Source organism: Rhyacophila brunnea, unplaced genomic scaffold, assembly GCF_057557595.1.
Source record: "Rhyacophila brunnea isolate RB1 unplaced genomic scaffold, BYU_Rbru_1.0 scaffold_8, whole genome shotgun sequence".
NCBI classification, from domain to species: Eukaryota; Metazoa; Arthropoda; class Insecta; order Trichoptera; family Rhyacophilidae; genus Rhyacophila; species Rhyacophila brunnea.
In genome coordinates, this window is record NW_028233350.1 from 21,460,340 (window position 1) to 21,478,570 (window position 18,231).

General features: G+C 30.2%; 1 protein-coding gene across 1 annotated transcript in view; it reads right to left on the bottom strand.

The window, feature by feature from the left end:
- Positions 1-1,844: 1,844 nt before the first annotated feature.
- LOC147064032 (beta-1,4-glucuronyltransferase 1) overlaps positions 1,845-18,231 on the bottom strand; it is a 272,860-nt gene continuing 256,473 nt past the window's right edge. Inside the window, exon 4 of the mRNA XM_085959190.1 lies at positions 1,845-2,152. Within this exon, the coding sequence (XP_085815316.1) occupies positions 1,922-2,152 (231 nt within the window). The 3' untranslated portion in view covers positions 1,845-1,921. The remainder of the gene's footprint in view (positions 2,153-18,231) is intronic.

The window sequence follows — 18,231 nt, forward strand, 5'->3', positions numbered from 1 at the left end:
TGCATACGTTTTTTTATTATTTATTTAATTCTATCATGGACTATTTACCTTTATCATTTTGTATAAAAAAAGGATAAAAAAATACAAAAAACTATATTTGACACACTTTCTTGATTCCACTGATATACAAAGTTAACCTAAAATATAAACAAATAATTGAAGAATTCAATACTTACCAATATTTAAAAGATGTATCTGAATCAAATGAATAAATGAGTTATATCAACTTTAGTAATCTGTGTGCCTTTTTACGTGGTCTTGAAAATCTTGGTTGTGTCCATGGATTAATATGAAAATGCAACTTTAGCCCATATATATTTTTTTTCTGCTACCAAAACCGTTTTTGTTTTACTTAAAAATCACCTCGTTTTTTGAATTTAGAACCATTTCATGTCACTAAGTGGATAATAATTATCTAATTTTTATACTCGGAATAAAATTGTTGACACAACATAAATTATCGAAATGAAATTTTAAGCCTCCTTTTAATAATAATTTTCAACCAATGTATTTTCAATATAATACATACTAAATTTATCATCTATTTAGTATTTTACAATTTTTGAGTAACTATTTTTTTTTTACTTTTTACAATATTACATTATTTTCAGTTGATTTAGGAACGTGACGTGCTAATTTAGTGAATAATTAACACCACTTAAATAAGAAAAAAACTCAAAACATGCAGTGTTTAATGACAGCCTAGGTACTTTATTAAAAATTATAACGTAAAATATTACAAGTCATTACAAAATTAACAATGTGCTGCAGTTAAGTATTATCCCTATTAAAATGACTGATACAACATTTGGGGAAAATTCCAAATATTCCATGCAAATCTCACAGGATTTTTTTTACTACTCAACTTACCACAAGCCAGATTTAATACCGGTAAGTATAATATTAAGATATATTATTACCAGTTTTTTTATAATCACTTTGATATGATGTAAAATATTTTAATATATTTATTTAGATTCATCACATTCAAATAAAAATATTTAAAAATGATATCGAATATCTGATATGCCTATTTATTATTTTACACATAATAACCAAATATTCTTAGTCAGTATTATACTGCATCTAATTTACAATCATTTTTCATAAATTTCACTATAATAAGTACCTATTCAGATATTAATCACGACGTGAAACACCGAAGCTGAGAATTGTGTTTTTTTATGTTATGAAGCTACGCCTACCGCTGAGTTTTACATCAAATTTGCAATGGGTAGAATATAGTGATGAAACTATAGAATTTTATTACAAATTTTACTTGCATGGCTTGTAAAGCTACAGATAGACATGAAGCGAACAGCGATTGATAAATAATAACAATGATTTTCATGTCACACTTTTCCCAATTTGAAGGAATAATAAATTATATTTGGCTCACATTTATTGACAGCTTTACGTTGCGTTGCTATATCATAATATTATATTCACAGCTGTCGGCACAATAAAAATATATTATATTTCACTAAAAAAATTAATTTTCATACACTTATTATACTAAATATTATATTTTTATTATCTTTATTTGTATTTAAATTGCCACTGTGTTCTTTGTTCTTCTTTATCTAACACTAAACAAATTCGATAGACATGTTATATTTTCTTTGAGCAGCGTTTGCAATCATACACCTTACAATAATATATCATATTCAGAAAGCATTACATAATATAAAGAATGACAAAAAAAGAACACTGTGTGTCAATCGAAATACCAACAAAGATAACAAATGATTGTTGAAATCCCAAGTAATATTTATATTTTTTATAGTTCATGATTTAATTAAAATGTTATAGTTTAAATTGTTTTTTATACATTTTGTTTATTTAACTAGTTGGCACGACACCCCCATTTAAAGACTTTCCATCCAAAAACTTTATAATAGCAGTCGGCGGGGGCTGGTTTTCATCCAGCTTTCGGTGGTTTCTGCCCCTTTCTCGGCTGCAACATGCGAAGTGGATCCTTGTGGTAACGCGCGAAGACTTCTCGCTTGAAGACGTCAAAATGGCGTCGGTTCATGCTATTCTGACGTTCTCTCCAAGCCGGTCGAGATTTTTTGTTCTGCAGGCCCCAGTGACAGGTGAAAATTGGCGATAGAACTTGGAATTGATATCCTGCGACGAACATCTCGTACACCTGCAATTAAAAAGAAAAATCATTAAGTATAATTAAAAAAAACTCCATCATACATGTTTTAAGTAGCTGAAATATATATTTATATAAAATGATGGTATTTCATAATATTTGAATTCATTTGTATAAATTTAAGTAAATTTAATTATTTCGACAATTTACCGCATTGCAAGATAGCCAACGCATATTTGACTGCACATGACATATGTTTACACTTAACTAAAGGTTTTAAAGTATAGGCATAACCCCTAAATTAAAAAACTCCTAAAAAACTATACCTTAGCCATATTAAATGATTTAAACATGGTAAATATTATTCGCTAGTATGAAAGGGTGACGAATTTGAATCGTTTAAAAAAACCAAGAATAGAATTTTATATATTTTTTTTTGTTAATGATTTTTTTTTGTTAAAAATGCTATACTTAATAAATATATAATACGAATTAAGTTTTTATTAAATTCTTAAAATTGATGATATTGAACTCCCATTTATCTTTTTAATAATTTATATTAAACGTATAATTTCTAAGAGAAACTGCTTTTACTGCATTAGTAACCTACCAAATAAAGTCAGAAACAAATTTTTCAGTAGACATACTACTTAGTATGATGACACTGTATAGAAAATTTGGTTTAATGAAAAGTCATACTAATAATTCAAAAATTTTAAATTCTCGACCTAAATAATCTAAGCCTACCGAAATATAATGTATTATGAAAATATTATTTATTGTAAAATTATGGGAAGAAATAAAAAATAATATTTAGGCACATAAATTATAAACAATATTTTTCTGAAGTAGAAATATATAGATTGTTTTTGTAATCTACCCGTTGTAGAAATATACACAATATTACACATTCATTAGATAGGTAGATAGATAACTATAATAATCTCATCTTAACTCGATATATTGATGAAACTTCTATTCAATCAAAATAGATAACATGAATTATTTGTATGTTTATTATTTTAAGTATAATAACTTATAAACACGTGTTGTACTGATACTGATTTTTTTGTCAATAGGTGTCAATGTCTATAAATATTGTGTGTTATCTTTAAAAATAGAATGTTCCTCAATCTAATAATAGAACAGATAATACGTCTCGCTTGAATCTGATTTCTACTAATTGTCTGATTTTAAAAATCTACGGTCAATTCATGTTAACATTTTACAATATTTTAAATCTGGGTTTTTCCAATTAATGTTGTTTATTTTTATTTATCACGTAAATAGTTTCTAAACTAAAACCAGAAGATGGCTATAGTTTTATATTACTTTACAGTATGTACATATTCTGTCAAATTAAAAAGAGTTTTAAAATTTTATATATTTGAATAAATGGTAACCGCTGTTATCTTGCAAAACCATGTAGGCATTTGTGTTTTATTGAAAACGTAGCACAAAGCATTAAAGGTAGCGTTGCAAGTGATTAACAAACGTAGACGCCCAAACGGCAACGAACGGTGCAAATGCTACAAATGCTACTTCAGCAGGTGCGTAGGTGTTCAAACACAAATTTAATCAGGTAGTCAAATATTGTAATCTGTCTACAACGGAAACAACGTAACAAAAGGGGAAAGGGTGCGCCGTCCTTACAAATGCGTTCTGTTTGCATAATACGCGACGCTACAAACTCAAACAACTTTGTAATCCATACGAAAACTAAATAAGTGCTACATTAACCCGTGCGTGATGTTTTGTTGCTTAATATTGGTATTATTCTACGAAATTGTCTTTGTATAGTAATAATTATATTCAATATTTGCCCAGGTATTGTTAATTTATTTTTTAAATAATCAATATTTTAGGTGTATTTATTGTATTATAATATCTAAGTGATTCATAACATTAAGTAGTCGTAATGGTCTTGCTTACTAATTGTTTAATATACAACCTGCACTATAATATTTAGTAAAACTATATACTTAGCTGCTTTTAAATGCTGATATTATAAATATACCTACTTTCATATCAAAATCGATGGTATTTTTAGCATTTTCAAAAAGAATAGACACATGGATAAACGAGGCTAAAACCAAAAAATATATACTAGTTTTTGTCACACTACAAAAAACTGCACCAAAATTTGACATTGTATAACCTTATAATATATTAGACAGTCGACAATTTCGTCTAAACTGTTTCTGTCGTATACAAATACACTACAGAGGAAATTAACAAAGTGAACAATAACATTGATACTACTTCGTTATATGTTCAGTCCCGTGTACTGTATTGCTGAACTAAAAGCCTATTTTATGATACACTTGTAAAACTTATTTTCACTTATGTTTAGAAAGCTGGACATTTAGTTTACGGAATCTTATTTATAGGTCAATCAGTGACATACCGTCTAGGAGAAGATAATGCTGAGATCTACGGTTATGGTCAATCAAGTTTAAGAAGTATGATTTTAGTATACTCAGAGTATAAGTTCGACTGCTCCGAGTTCCCTTCATAATGATTTACTTTTTCATATACTTCGGCATTTACTTTTAATTTGATACAATTTTCAAAATAGAATAATCTATGTAGATATTTAAATAAAACAAAGATTACAAGTAAAAAGTACGCTAGTGTATAATCTAATAAAGAACCCCATTGTAAATAATTTAATCCCATAATGATTCAAAATGACTGCTGGAGATATTATTAAATATATACAATTTTAAATATACCACATAAATACTAAAATACTTTCTATATGTAACTGAAGTGTATAAGTATTTATTAAAATATATATTATATATATATATATATATATGTATAAGAGCTAATGTTATAATTTGAACATAATTTTTGGGATAAATTATTATTATAAGCCACTTATTGAGTCTCTCTCATCCCGAAACTAGACCAAAATAAAACATTTAATTACCAACCAATCATAAAATCTGATCAAAATCGCAACCCATGTCTATGGAGAAGAGCGCTGAAGTAATAATAATAATACCATGGATACAATAAAATAATAGTAAAATTACAAAATTAATATTTCAAGTAACTTTAAAATTTTAGAAGTGTTATAAATAATTGTTCTTCTACTAGTACTATCCCCTGTCGAAGGTCGGTCACCACCAGAACGATCTTTTCTCTATCGTTTGCTACCTATACAAATTTAGTAGAGCTACATTTATACTGATCACGGAGGTTATTTAGCTAGCAAACGTGGCATGGATCTCTGCCACGTTTACCGTTGATTATTTATTGAAAATTATGGCTTGAAAAATTCTGTACTTAAGTACTATCATAATAATAATTATTACTATAATAAATTTTAATGGTATTCCAACTAAAAAAAATTAAATTTAAAATCATACCTAGATTTATCTCTATATTTTTTTAAATGGGTATGTGACGGCTTATATTTTTAAAACCAATTACATAATATATTTTTTAAGAGTCGGTTTATCATATTGCAAAAATATAATTGTATTGTAACAGTGTAAATGGAGAACATTTAACTTGATATATTTATAAATATAGTATGAATGAGTTAATAATATACCTAACTATGTAATTCTTTCATCCATAATTATATATCTCACTGAGTCAATATCTATCGTAATAGAATAAAATTCTCAGTCAAAATTAAAATTTTGCATGTTCAACGCATCCATAATATGTGACGATACTGCCTTACAGTAGCTAGTCATAGCACGTTTCATAATATGAACTACCACTCGTATTGTACTGAGATAAATGTGGCAGGTACCGAATTATATGAATTTATTAAAAATATATTATGAAGGATAACGGCTTTGTAACTTAATATTATCTTAGGTGAAGGTATAACATTACCTGGCTCAGCCATTTGTAACGGAAAAGAGAGTATCAAACTGCCTTGCATTTTTTTCAAGCAAATTAATCTCAGGTATCCTGATAACCCACTGAATACAATCAATAAGGTATCGAAACTGGGAGGTTGATATAGCCTTGGAGGATGTAAGAAGATCGGTGTACAATAGAGAAATATTAGATACCACATGGTGTCTGCTTAACATATTAGAAACACATATGATACATCCGGGTACTATTACTACGCTATTCTAATATTAGTTAAATTACTTAGGGAAATAATTTAAAACGTAAAATGAGCATAACTTTAAAGTACTTAAATACTTAGATGGGTTGTCATTGGCAGATGGTAGAATATTTTTTCTTAAAGAAGAATAGTTGGCTTTCAAGGCTTTCACAATTGTCAAATACCCCACGACCTTAGCGCAGGGCCGAGGAAATTTGAAGTAAACTTTCACTAATTTCATTTGAGTTTGGATCTTCTGTTGTACTTTCGAGATTCTCTGCCAAGTTCGCCAATGCGCGGAAGCCTCACGCTTGGTTTTAAGTATACTAAAATTTTATGTGAATATACGACGTGAAATAAAACCACATGACTTCACACTCCAGGTATAATAATATTAAAGTTAACTATTTAATATTATCATGATTTTATTTACTAAAATATACTAGTTCAAATATTGTTTCATATAATATTATAAATATTTTTTTATTATTATTGTAAGGAGTGTAAAAGAGTAGGTATTATAGCATTACAGTGATTTGCCAAAACACCATAATACGTAGTTAATAAAAAATGTAAAAATGATTTATTACAAATTTGGTTGTATGTGATCGAGATAACCAGTTTAAAATATGTATATAAAGGTATATAAGTGATAGAAGAGTGAAGAACTGAAGTCTGATGTTGATGAAGATTAAGTTTTTATTTGCGAGTTTAACAGATATAATGATATAGTTATACAATCGTACAATATAACAGAGATGTAGCTATTATTATCCGAGGCACTAAGTTATCTAGCAAGATACAATGTGAGTGAGTTTACAAAGTGAATATTACGAGTGAGTTTTACAAAAGAGTAATTTGTTCGATTGTTCCAGCTTTTTATTTAACTCAACACGGTTAAAATAAATGCTTACACAAGTATTCCAGGCTTTTGGTGAGAGAAAAAAACTAAAACCCTGACGGCTAAAATTATTACACATGGAACATGCTTTGCCTACTGATTTTCTGAATGCTGGTTGTCCAAATTCGAAAGAAAATAAAATAAATTGCGGGGCGCGGGTTTATACGTCATTCCTGAAGCGCCCCTACTAGAGTCTCTCGCGGCTGCGCTACTTTTATGACTTTATATTTCGTTACGAATGGGCAATTTTTTGTAACGAATCCGCCCGGAAGGTCAAGACAGAAGCATGTATCCATGCCAAAACATTTTTATATAATGAATAATAACAAATATCGCTGAGGTAAACAAAGTGCTTACCGAGTAGTAATTCGAAATAGTGTGAAAAATGTAAGTATATAAAGAAATTGCATAATTATACTAAACAACAATTAAATGAATAACATTAATTTGAAAGCGAATCGTGTGTCATAATTATATTCTGCTGACATTGCTTGGTACTCACGAAACCATCGACAGCCATACAAATAACAACCAATATACCAAGAAAGTAGAAGAGAAAGTATGTTAGTTAATAATTAATATTAAAGTAAAATGATAAAAACAAATATCAATTTAACCTATTTAACACATCCACGAATATTTTATCGTTTAAAAAATGCCATCAAACAGATTAATCACACGATATACAGCATCGCAAAACATCACAACCGTCATATGACTACTCCAGAGCATGGCCCCCACATCCTGAAGCGGGCCCCCAGGCTAGGACTTGGGCGGGTTTCCTACATATCGCTAAAGATAAAGGCAGTGTGACGTTCTACAGTAGCGTTTTCTAAATGGTGTACGCGGTAAAATTAATGTGTATAGGTATTTAGTTTTTTTTTTGTATTTTAATACATCCATTTGAATTATGGAGAAATTGTGATGTGTATTTATATCACTTATCTGGTCGACTCGCCACGCCGGGCCCTTCCTGAGCTCGCGCCCCCAGGCTAGAGCCCTGTCAGCCCCTCTTTTGTGGGGGTCGTGCTCCAGAGCTACTAGTAATATTGGTAGGAACATGAAAATTAATATTTTCCAATATAGATGGATTGTAAATGAACCCACGAAGAATTAAAAAGAAATGCTTTAAAAGAGCAATCACTTCGAGTGAAAAAGGATTACCATGATAATGTAAACGACTCCAAATAATTCTGACATATTCAAAAATACTCAACATAAATAATACATATATGAGGCGGTCGTTTCCAAAAACCGTTATTTACAATTTTTTTGTAAAATCATATTAAGAACAAAATCTAATATTGCTTCAGAAGAATCAATCCATACATTTATTTCGTTGCTAAAACCGCTATTTACCATCATTTTTACTGTTCAAAAACGTGTCCAGTTCCAAAATCCGTTGGAATGCATGGCCATAATGGTTTTGAATATCGTTATTTGATTGTAATTCTCCAAAAACCGTTATATTTCATACAAGTTGTGAAACGAGAAGCTATTACAGTTCCAGAATTGGCCATATTCAACCTTTCTCTTTCAAAACGAGAGTTAATAATAATTTTCTATTATCTATACGGTTGGATTCGTACAGGAAAATTCTGAATACTTATTTCCTTATTACACTAAGCTTATTGGCATCCAACAAGACATGGCAAATAGTTTTATGGTTTTAGTTACGTGTTATTATATAATGTAGGTACGTAGTACTCGAATATTTTCGAATAATCTTGAAACCCTCATAACAAAACCAACCATTTTGTATTATATTCTATTATCTATTCAGTTTTAGTTAATATATTACATACCATTATAAATACTCGGCCATATTATGAGAGTACACAATTTCGTAACATGTTACAATAACAATAGACAATTTTGAATTTTGTAGCTCAAGTACATCCATTATCGGTACATTAGTGTAGCTGTTAAGTAACTTCGTTTTTTTACTGAGTAACTTTTACACTTTGGGTAGAAATTTTATTAATATTACACAAATCTAAAAAATATAAATTCCTACTTCAAAGTCCACTATGTACCTACTATATGACAGTAAGTTTCATGTAATGTAAACGATAAAAAATCTTCTAAGAGATTGTTATAATTACTATGTAATCTAAACAAAATTTTATGACTGATTAAAAATACTTACTAACACAATACTTATACACTTCGTATGTATTTATGTTTTTACATTCAATGGACATATTTTTTTCATTCACTATCTCCACTCCACAATCCAATGGGAACCTAAGCCGGCTCACGAAAAGGTGTCTTCGTAGATTACTTTTACGAGAAATAGACTTTAATAACGTTGTCTATGCCCCGAGTCTAAACACAAATTGAAACAATACATAACATATTATTTATGAATATACCAAACCCATGCTTCGAACACGAGACTTACAAGTTCATTAGCGGACATGTTACAACACCTCTATTAATTGCGAGCACTCAATTAACATAATTATGTGATGTAAATATTTACCAGAGTAACCACACATGTCACAAAATTTCATTAAAAATAAAACATGCATAGTATATGTAATTATGTATGAGTTCTATCACTCGAATAAAGATGGTTGATGCTTTTATAAGCTTCAATGGGCTAAAGCTTCTAACAGACTTATTAGTAGAGATTTTACTGTTGTCCGCACTGATCGGTAAGCCATTAAATAAAGCTTAATGGTAGTAATGGTTCATAGTTTTCATAGACTAAAGTAACATTAAATTTTCAACCATTGATTATCTGCACTTGTATAAAAACTTAAGTCTTAAGTTTTAATTATATAGTATGACTAGCTGACCCGGCAAACGTTGTTCTGCCATATAAATTATTTCTAGTGAATATTTTGGTTGTTAAATAAAAAATAACAAATGTATTGTAAGTGTGTGTGGATGGGATCTATGACAGAAAGAGGAATGAAGCGCTGTAGACGATGACCGCCAATAAAACAAAAAAACACCAACCATTCATTTTCTCAATTCAAAATGAGTAATGATGTTCATAATGAATGAATTACCTGTGGCGGGATCTCGTTGTTTAATGTTTATGCAATATCCGTCTTGTCCCTTCCAAAAATTAGCGGATATTGGAGAGCGTCGTATGAACGGTGTGTGTCAGCGATGAACTCCAGATTATTTTTTCTTCTTCGAATCACGATTTCTCGCGTCGATGTGCGGTCACCAACCATGGTCCCAGCAACGTCGTCAACAACAGGCGCATCTAATCCACGCACGTGCTCTCCAGCTAGCGTTTTATCAGGATTGATGACAATAGCGTGATTGTCACTTTGCAATTCGTGCATGTGTGATTTGAAGAATTTCAATAATTCATTGTGCTCATTTAATAGGGCGTCCAGTTTGCCAACGATGCGCCTGGCATTCGGCGAATTGAGGTTATTGTAGCCGCAACGTGCATCTACACGATTGATGCCCTCACTGCCATGAAGTAGATTTGTAAAAATGTATGTGGTTCGTTTGGCATTGGCAGCAATGATCCTACTTTGTGGTACACTTGGCCTTTGATTTTAAACGTTGAATGGAATTGTTGACCATTGCCGCAGTATTGTGAACTATTTCTGTTGCTCCGAATGAAGTCATTTGGAAGCATGCATTGAATATGCGAATGGACTTCAGGAACAGGTTTGAATCTGGAACCGTGCCGATGAGCAAGCCGTTCAATGGTTCTGGTGGTGTCTCAATTTCTGGTAGTTGCACTTTTCCTGATGCGCAACACATCCCGGCTGACTCATGTTTGAATTTGAGCGCATGACAATGGGGACATTCTTTGTCCATAGCACCAATCAGCACTTTCGAATGAGCGGAATATTCAATATCTGGCTCATACTTGAATGCGAGACGAAGGAACTAAGCGGATGTAAATGCTCGATGTACTTGTTGGCGTTGTCGGTCATTTGCTCTGCGTGTGTTAACTACAAAACGGCGCGCTTGGCTCCTTTCCAATTGTCGTTGTTCATTTCGTTCAGCTCGTGCCTCTTGTGATTGAGATGTATGCAATTTCGATATGCTCACACGCACATTTTCGTTATCTTATTGGATTTGTCTGTCTGTTCTTTCTCCTCTACTATTTTGCATGTTTGTTGCTATATTCGTTCGACGGCCCAAATGGCCCCCTTGCGTCTTGCTGGCATTGTTCACTGTAATACACGCACACAAATAGATAAATTAAAATAAATCGTACAATATTGTGTACGCACTGCGTTGTGATATCCCGAATAAAATATCAAAATGACGCGATGCTTCTTTTGAATTCTTCTCGGACGTAGCGCCATCTGTTATTCAATAACATATATAATTTCGTTCTGTTTGAAATACGAACGACGGTTAAATTTTTCCATACAAAAATACTAAAATCGCGATAAAAAAATTGGAGGTTGGGGGGGTAAAAGGGTGAAAATTTGGAATTATAGGTATTTTTGATGCCAAATAAAAAAAAATACAAAAAATAAATAAAAGAAAATTTTCTCTGGATAGAGATACCCTAATTATCTAGCGGTATGAAATATACTTGTTGACGTATTGTCATACCTAACAAATATACATAAAAAAAAAACATAAAAGTCGGTCTAGCCGTTTCGGAGGAGCGCGACCACAAACACCGTGACACGAGATTTTTATATAATATATAGAGGTTATTATTTTCTAGTACAAAATATGCATAAAAAGTTGGGATTTTTTTGTTGATTCTACAATTTTATTGTTTGACACGTGCATGTGTTTTAGGTTATAACTCTATCTCAGTAACAACACATTCAACTATAACTAAATCTAAAATTCATAACAGCAAACGTTAATTATTCATGATTTAAATATTATGGCAGAAGAGGAATATTATTTATTCTCTGAAAACTATTGAATTCGTCTGCTGTACACAAAATGAGGTAAAATTCAAATTTAATTAATATATTTTATTATTTTGTAATATTTTTAAAAAAAATGGAGATTTATGGTAGAGGAGTGTTAAAATTGGGGACTCCAACTTTAGCAATAGTATATTATAATACTCGTATATAATAATATTATACTTATTGACTTTCGTAAATTGCTTAAGGGCGGACGTGCTCAGCGTGGGTCAAAATGGAGCTTTTTTTAATTTTCAAAGCATGATTGCGTGTTTGAACATGTACCTACCTAACCGATTTTTTTTAAAACGGTATATGTTCAAACACGCACGTTAACATCATTTTACTCCCTACTTGAATTATAGTTTATCAATTTATGGCTACGGCCATATGTTGTAGCTTTACCACTGGGGAATGCCAAAAGGAATGGCGTATTTTAAAAAAACACTACCTTATTCTTAAGTCAATATTTATTATAAAGCAATCATTATTCGTAGGATGTTTATCACACTTGAATGGTCAAAGACATAGTTTATAATTAGTATCTTTAGAATTATCTTCAAATCTGTTGATTTTGCCCATTTTTTGAATAATAAAATGCCTAATTCTTGTCAAATTTGGGATCACAGAGATTTATAATATATTTTTATCGTAAATATTTCACTATAATAATGTGGACATAAATTATACTGATGGTTTTATAAAAGCGTTTAAAAATTAATAAATGTAAAAAATCTTAACACCACTGCACATTTATGTACTGAAATATGACAATATTCTAAAACATTAGAGCGAGAGATTTAAAATAATACTATTTTATGTAATAAAAATACTTTATGCAGTCATCAAATGTTTAAAATAAATATAAACGATAATAAGACTTCAAAATTACATAAATAAATTATCTACAACGTTTAAGGTATGTCCAGGATCATGCTTTGAAAATAGAACAAAAGCTCCATTTTGATGTACGCTGAGCATGTCCCCCCTTAAGAAAACCTGTGATTGGTAGAGGTGCAGCTCCATAAAACTGTTCCGAGCAGCAGACTATAAAGTAAAATATCACCCTGACGGTGGCCGACCTCCGCTAAAGTCTGGTTCGGGCTGGTCGAGTACTTTAGTCGAGTGGCGAGTAATTTAATAACTAAACGTGTATGAACAGTCAAATTTAGTCAAGTCGACTCATTTTATTCTATTTTTCGGTCGAGTAGCGTCCCCCACTAGATCTCACTAAATACTAAATAAGCCACGAGACAAGTCTGAACACGTTATATTTAGTCAATTTCATTAGTTGTTGTAGAATTTGTACCTCCAATTCTTGTTATAATATATATGAAGTTATTAACATTTTTTTATTATAAAAATTTCGATATAAAGAATGTTATATTCTTAAATCTTGTGAATCCGTTGAATAAAAAAATAGTTAATTTTTTATTTTCTTACGTTGTGCTTTATTCATTTTTACTCGTCACTTATAAAAGTACTATGTTCGGACACTTTTCAGTTACTAAATTACTAAATCACTCGACCAGTCCAAACCAGCCTTAAGGGATGACGCGATTAGAAGAAGTAACTATAACCAAATGAACATACAGACATTCCAATATAAGTCATAGTATAAAACAGTGTTTTTTTAAGCGTTTTGAGTTAGCTTTACTTGAAATAATAATAGATATGCACGCTTACACTATTATTAGTTTTCGAAAAAAAACCGGTCATTTATGTATAGGCATGCTATTATGTCCATTGGAGTTATTATTACGTATTAATACAGTATTCGAAAGAATATGTACCTACGCAGTAATAACATATAAAGCTAAATGTGAATTGGTACATCACCGACAACTTTTACATATATAGAATAGTGTAGATAATAATTGCTATATATATAGCCAAAGCTGTGCAGTATAAATAGTCAACAGAAAATTAACTGTTCTTTGAACAGATTCTCGGGGTTTTTAGTTAATACATTATCGCTAAAGCCAAGCTTTCGCCGGCAACAGAACACTCATGGCGTAGAATGTGAACTGTAGACGCAGTTGTAGCAAATGCTTCAACACAAATTAAACGTAGCTATGTACCTATATAGAAAGGATTGTTTTAACCCACAACATACGGGAAACAATATCACCAACATAATAATATACGTAAAGGCAAATAAAATTAAAAACAATTATTATCTATCCCATTTACACGCGATTATAAAGTGTAATCTCTCCAATATTAGATATTACTAAAGATATATATTTCAAAATATCTAACTATCTAATTTATTTGTAAAATTATAGATTAAATCAATATTTTTTATAGCTCATTATCCATTATAAATAATACTCGTATATATTTATAATTATGTATGTAATCATTAATCTTGTGTAAAAGGAATATAGCAACAGTGTGTAAAATAATATGTACCCACAGCTAATTACTAATCTTCAGTAAACTTTAAAGCTTACCTAACAATAATAAAAACAAAAAATATTATCATTATGTTTATCTAATAATTATTGCAGATAATTTAATATATATTATGACCATAGTTAAAATTTTAACTGAGAATATTATTAAATTATGTGGAATAATTACTATTACGAGTATAATTTTAACTTACGAAAGTTTTGAACTATTCTATATATATAATTCACATTGTATCAAAATAGTACTGGGAAAAGTTAATTATAATTTAATTTCAAAATGTATATGCATGTTTTATTTTAATTAATAAAAGCTGTTTTTTACCAATCATAGGTAATGCACGTGAAATTATGAAATTACAATTTATAATTCTTTGTTTTTTTTTTTAATTTCAACTGTTACTTTATAATGATTAAGTATATGATAGATATTTTAATTTTCTTTGTAAATACATATTTTTTTATTATAGGTATTTACATACTTTTTACCCCATATTGAGCTAACATTTTGTGTATATTTACTGCATACAACAATGTTGAATAACACTTTCTTATAATATAGACCGAGTAAAAGAGTATAAAAGTGAAGTAAAAAATGTGACCATTAGATCTTTAATTGACCTAGAAACTATCAGCGATCTCCATAATGATCTTTCTTTCTTCCATATAAAAATGGCACTGAAATTTACTTCCCTAAATTTTAAAGTTTACCCACAGATGGCTCCATCGGGTATCAAATTCAATATATTTGATTATCAACGTCCTACGATACTATTTTTTCTAATATCATACTCAAATCATTGTTAATATTTTCCAAATATTGTTTGTAAATAGAAAAATGCCTAGCAAGTTAATGCACGTTTCAGTTGATTGCCCATTTGTCCATTGGTAAATACAATAACACAAAGAAACATTGAATTTTGTTAATAATTAATAATTCACTGTTATTTCAACGTATCTATACCTACTGTCATGTTACATATCACGTGACATGTCTACATTTCAAACGCAGACTTAAATAAATAATGTTTATTTAATTAACAATAAATTTGGCACAACCTTGTTAAAAGTATGTGTCAACCTTGTTTCTAAAACAATGATCGTTAAAAAAATAGGCCAATGAGGTTTCTTCCCGCCTTTTTGAAAGCGTCATATCAACAAATAACTTATTTCCGCCCAGAAGATTTCACTCCGGGTTTAGTTTCAGTGCGGATCGGACGTCTTCGATTAACAATTAGATACAGTTTCAACGCCATTTTGTAGTTACTTCCTTTCGGACGGGAAGGTAGAAGAAAAGGCGGCAGATTCCAGCCAAGATGAAGTTCCAGCCATCACACTTTAAACATAAAGCTAAGTAATCATTACCATCTTACAAGTAATTCTTTATGTCCATACCAAGGAACGCTTCTCAAATTTGTATTAAAATTTGTACCTATTTGTTTTCGTATCATTTTAAATTTCAATGTAAATTGGTTGTGTGTAATTAAATAACACTTTTCACGATAAAAAATGTCTTCTTATTTTTATACTGTTATATTTAATTTGTAAATACACAACTTTTAAGGCGCCCAAAAATTATAATTTAATATTTCAACGAGTTTACAAATGACATTTTATTTGAGGTAGATAAATGATTTATAAAGCATTCTTTACAGAAGGTTAAGTTGGCAGAAAGCCGAATCTCATACGCTGTGAGATTAATAGTACTAAATATTTCATGTTTTATTGATTGCATTAGTTGGCACTCCATGTTTAACGATTGTGCATTACAATTATTAAACTTCTTTTACTATTATCATTCTAACGATACTATTTACATTTACACACCTTTCCCCCTTTTTTTATAAATTTGACACTACGTATAAATAGTTATAATAAATTTATAATATATTTTCGTTTAAATAATAGTATTTCAAATATATAAGAAGATTTTCAAATTTTCCACTCAAAAACCAACTTGTGTGTTGACAAAATAAATACTCCTACGATGATAATTTTATAGTTTAAAATAACATTTTATACACCATTTTTAACTTGAACATAAACTGTTTTAAAATACACCACGGAAAGTGTTGATAGACGCCAGAGAATATGTCGAAAACCTCACATAATCAGAGTAACAGACTGCAAGCTGGTGGCAACTTAACAATGCACCCTTAGTTTTGCGTCTAACGCGGCCACAATATGCATTTTGAATGCAACCGCGATGCAAAATGCCCAAGTCAACAGATATTCTCGAGATTAAACTAACATAATCAAAATGCAATACATTATATTTTGTTTTTATAATTATTTAACGATGTGATTTTGAAGCTTTTATTGACGTTCAATTGTTTGATGATTTTGTATCTCAAAGAAAATGTGCATATATAGTAGTAGGTACCCAAAAGTTTTTTGATTTCAGTAAGTACCTACGTATATTTTTAATAATTATTGTTTTAGACTAAAATCAATATATTATTGAACATACATAATTAAAAAACGATATCTAAGAAATATGCAATAATTAGAAAAAATCTTTTTGAAAAAAATACGACACCCAGCAAGTTTGAGCTAGCGCTCCTAAGATTTGTGTCCATGATCTTTTAACGAATTCTCATTTTATAAAGTATTTATTGAAGTTATACTTCTTTTGGCGCGTTTGGGAAATCAGATCAGAGTGTATTTTTGGCGTGTGACATGTAACACATAATTTATTTTTTCACACGAAAAAAAACGCACTCGATTGGATTCGAACCATCGATTGTTCAGTTATCAGCCGAACGCATTACCTTTACGCCACAGTATGATACTGCAATCGTGACGATTATACAGTATAATATTATAGTTTAGAATTGTTCTGTTGCCTAGGCGGCGAATTTATTATTGTCGGCCATTTGCAATTCCTTACGTAAACAAACGATTAAACGTCAGTTAGTAATACAAGTTAAAGTGTATAGAAATAAACCAAAGGCGTTCCAATTAGCGGTCCTTTTTCCTGAGTTTGTAATTTCACAAGATAATTAAGAGCTAGTCAAATAATCTTGTTTATCACAAGTTTTGTTTTTGTTTTGTTACGCCAAAGAAGTATAACTTCTAACGCGCGTACATAAGTAAACACACCTTACCTTACCAAAAAATACTTCAACAGTTGAAAATGTCCTTCTGAGGCGGATGAAACCGGTCCAGATTTATTTATTAAAAGTGGAAAAAATACTAAAAAAAATGGTTTTTATTCAATTAAATTATTTCTAATACAAGCATTTCTACCATACTTCTTCAAGTTTAAGTCTTGCATCGATATAATTATTTGGTACATGATGGTTTTTTTTTTAGAATTATTAATAACCATGTCCTTGCTTTTTTGTACGAGATGGTTGTTAGTAATTTTGAACAATCAAAAACACGCAGGCTTTAATAAAAACACATAAATGTTTATGTCATTACCGGGAATCGAACCCAGAACTCTCGGGTGGAAGGCCAGCGCCTTACCCACTGCACCACGAGAGCCGCCAGTACATGATGTTTATCTGAAATCTGATGGATATTTCTCAATTATATGTACATATTAACTGGATAATTTGTCATAGATTTCTAATGTTGTAACATTTTAATTATATATTTGATGATTCTGTAAATAGCTAAAATATGAAGACGACGAAATACATAATATTAACTGAAATATTCTCAATTGAAGAGACCGCATAACCCTAAGTCACATTACAGCAACAGCTGTGATAATATGTTATAGTCAATCCATCAATAATTATTTATTCTCAGTTGACGGCATTGTACTACTACTCGTTTTTTTTTTATTTATTTATTATAATACAATTTTACTATTCCTTTTCAGTACCGACAACCTATACAACCGACAGGTTTATTTCCAATCC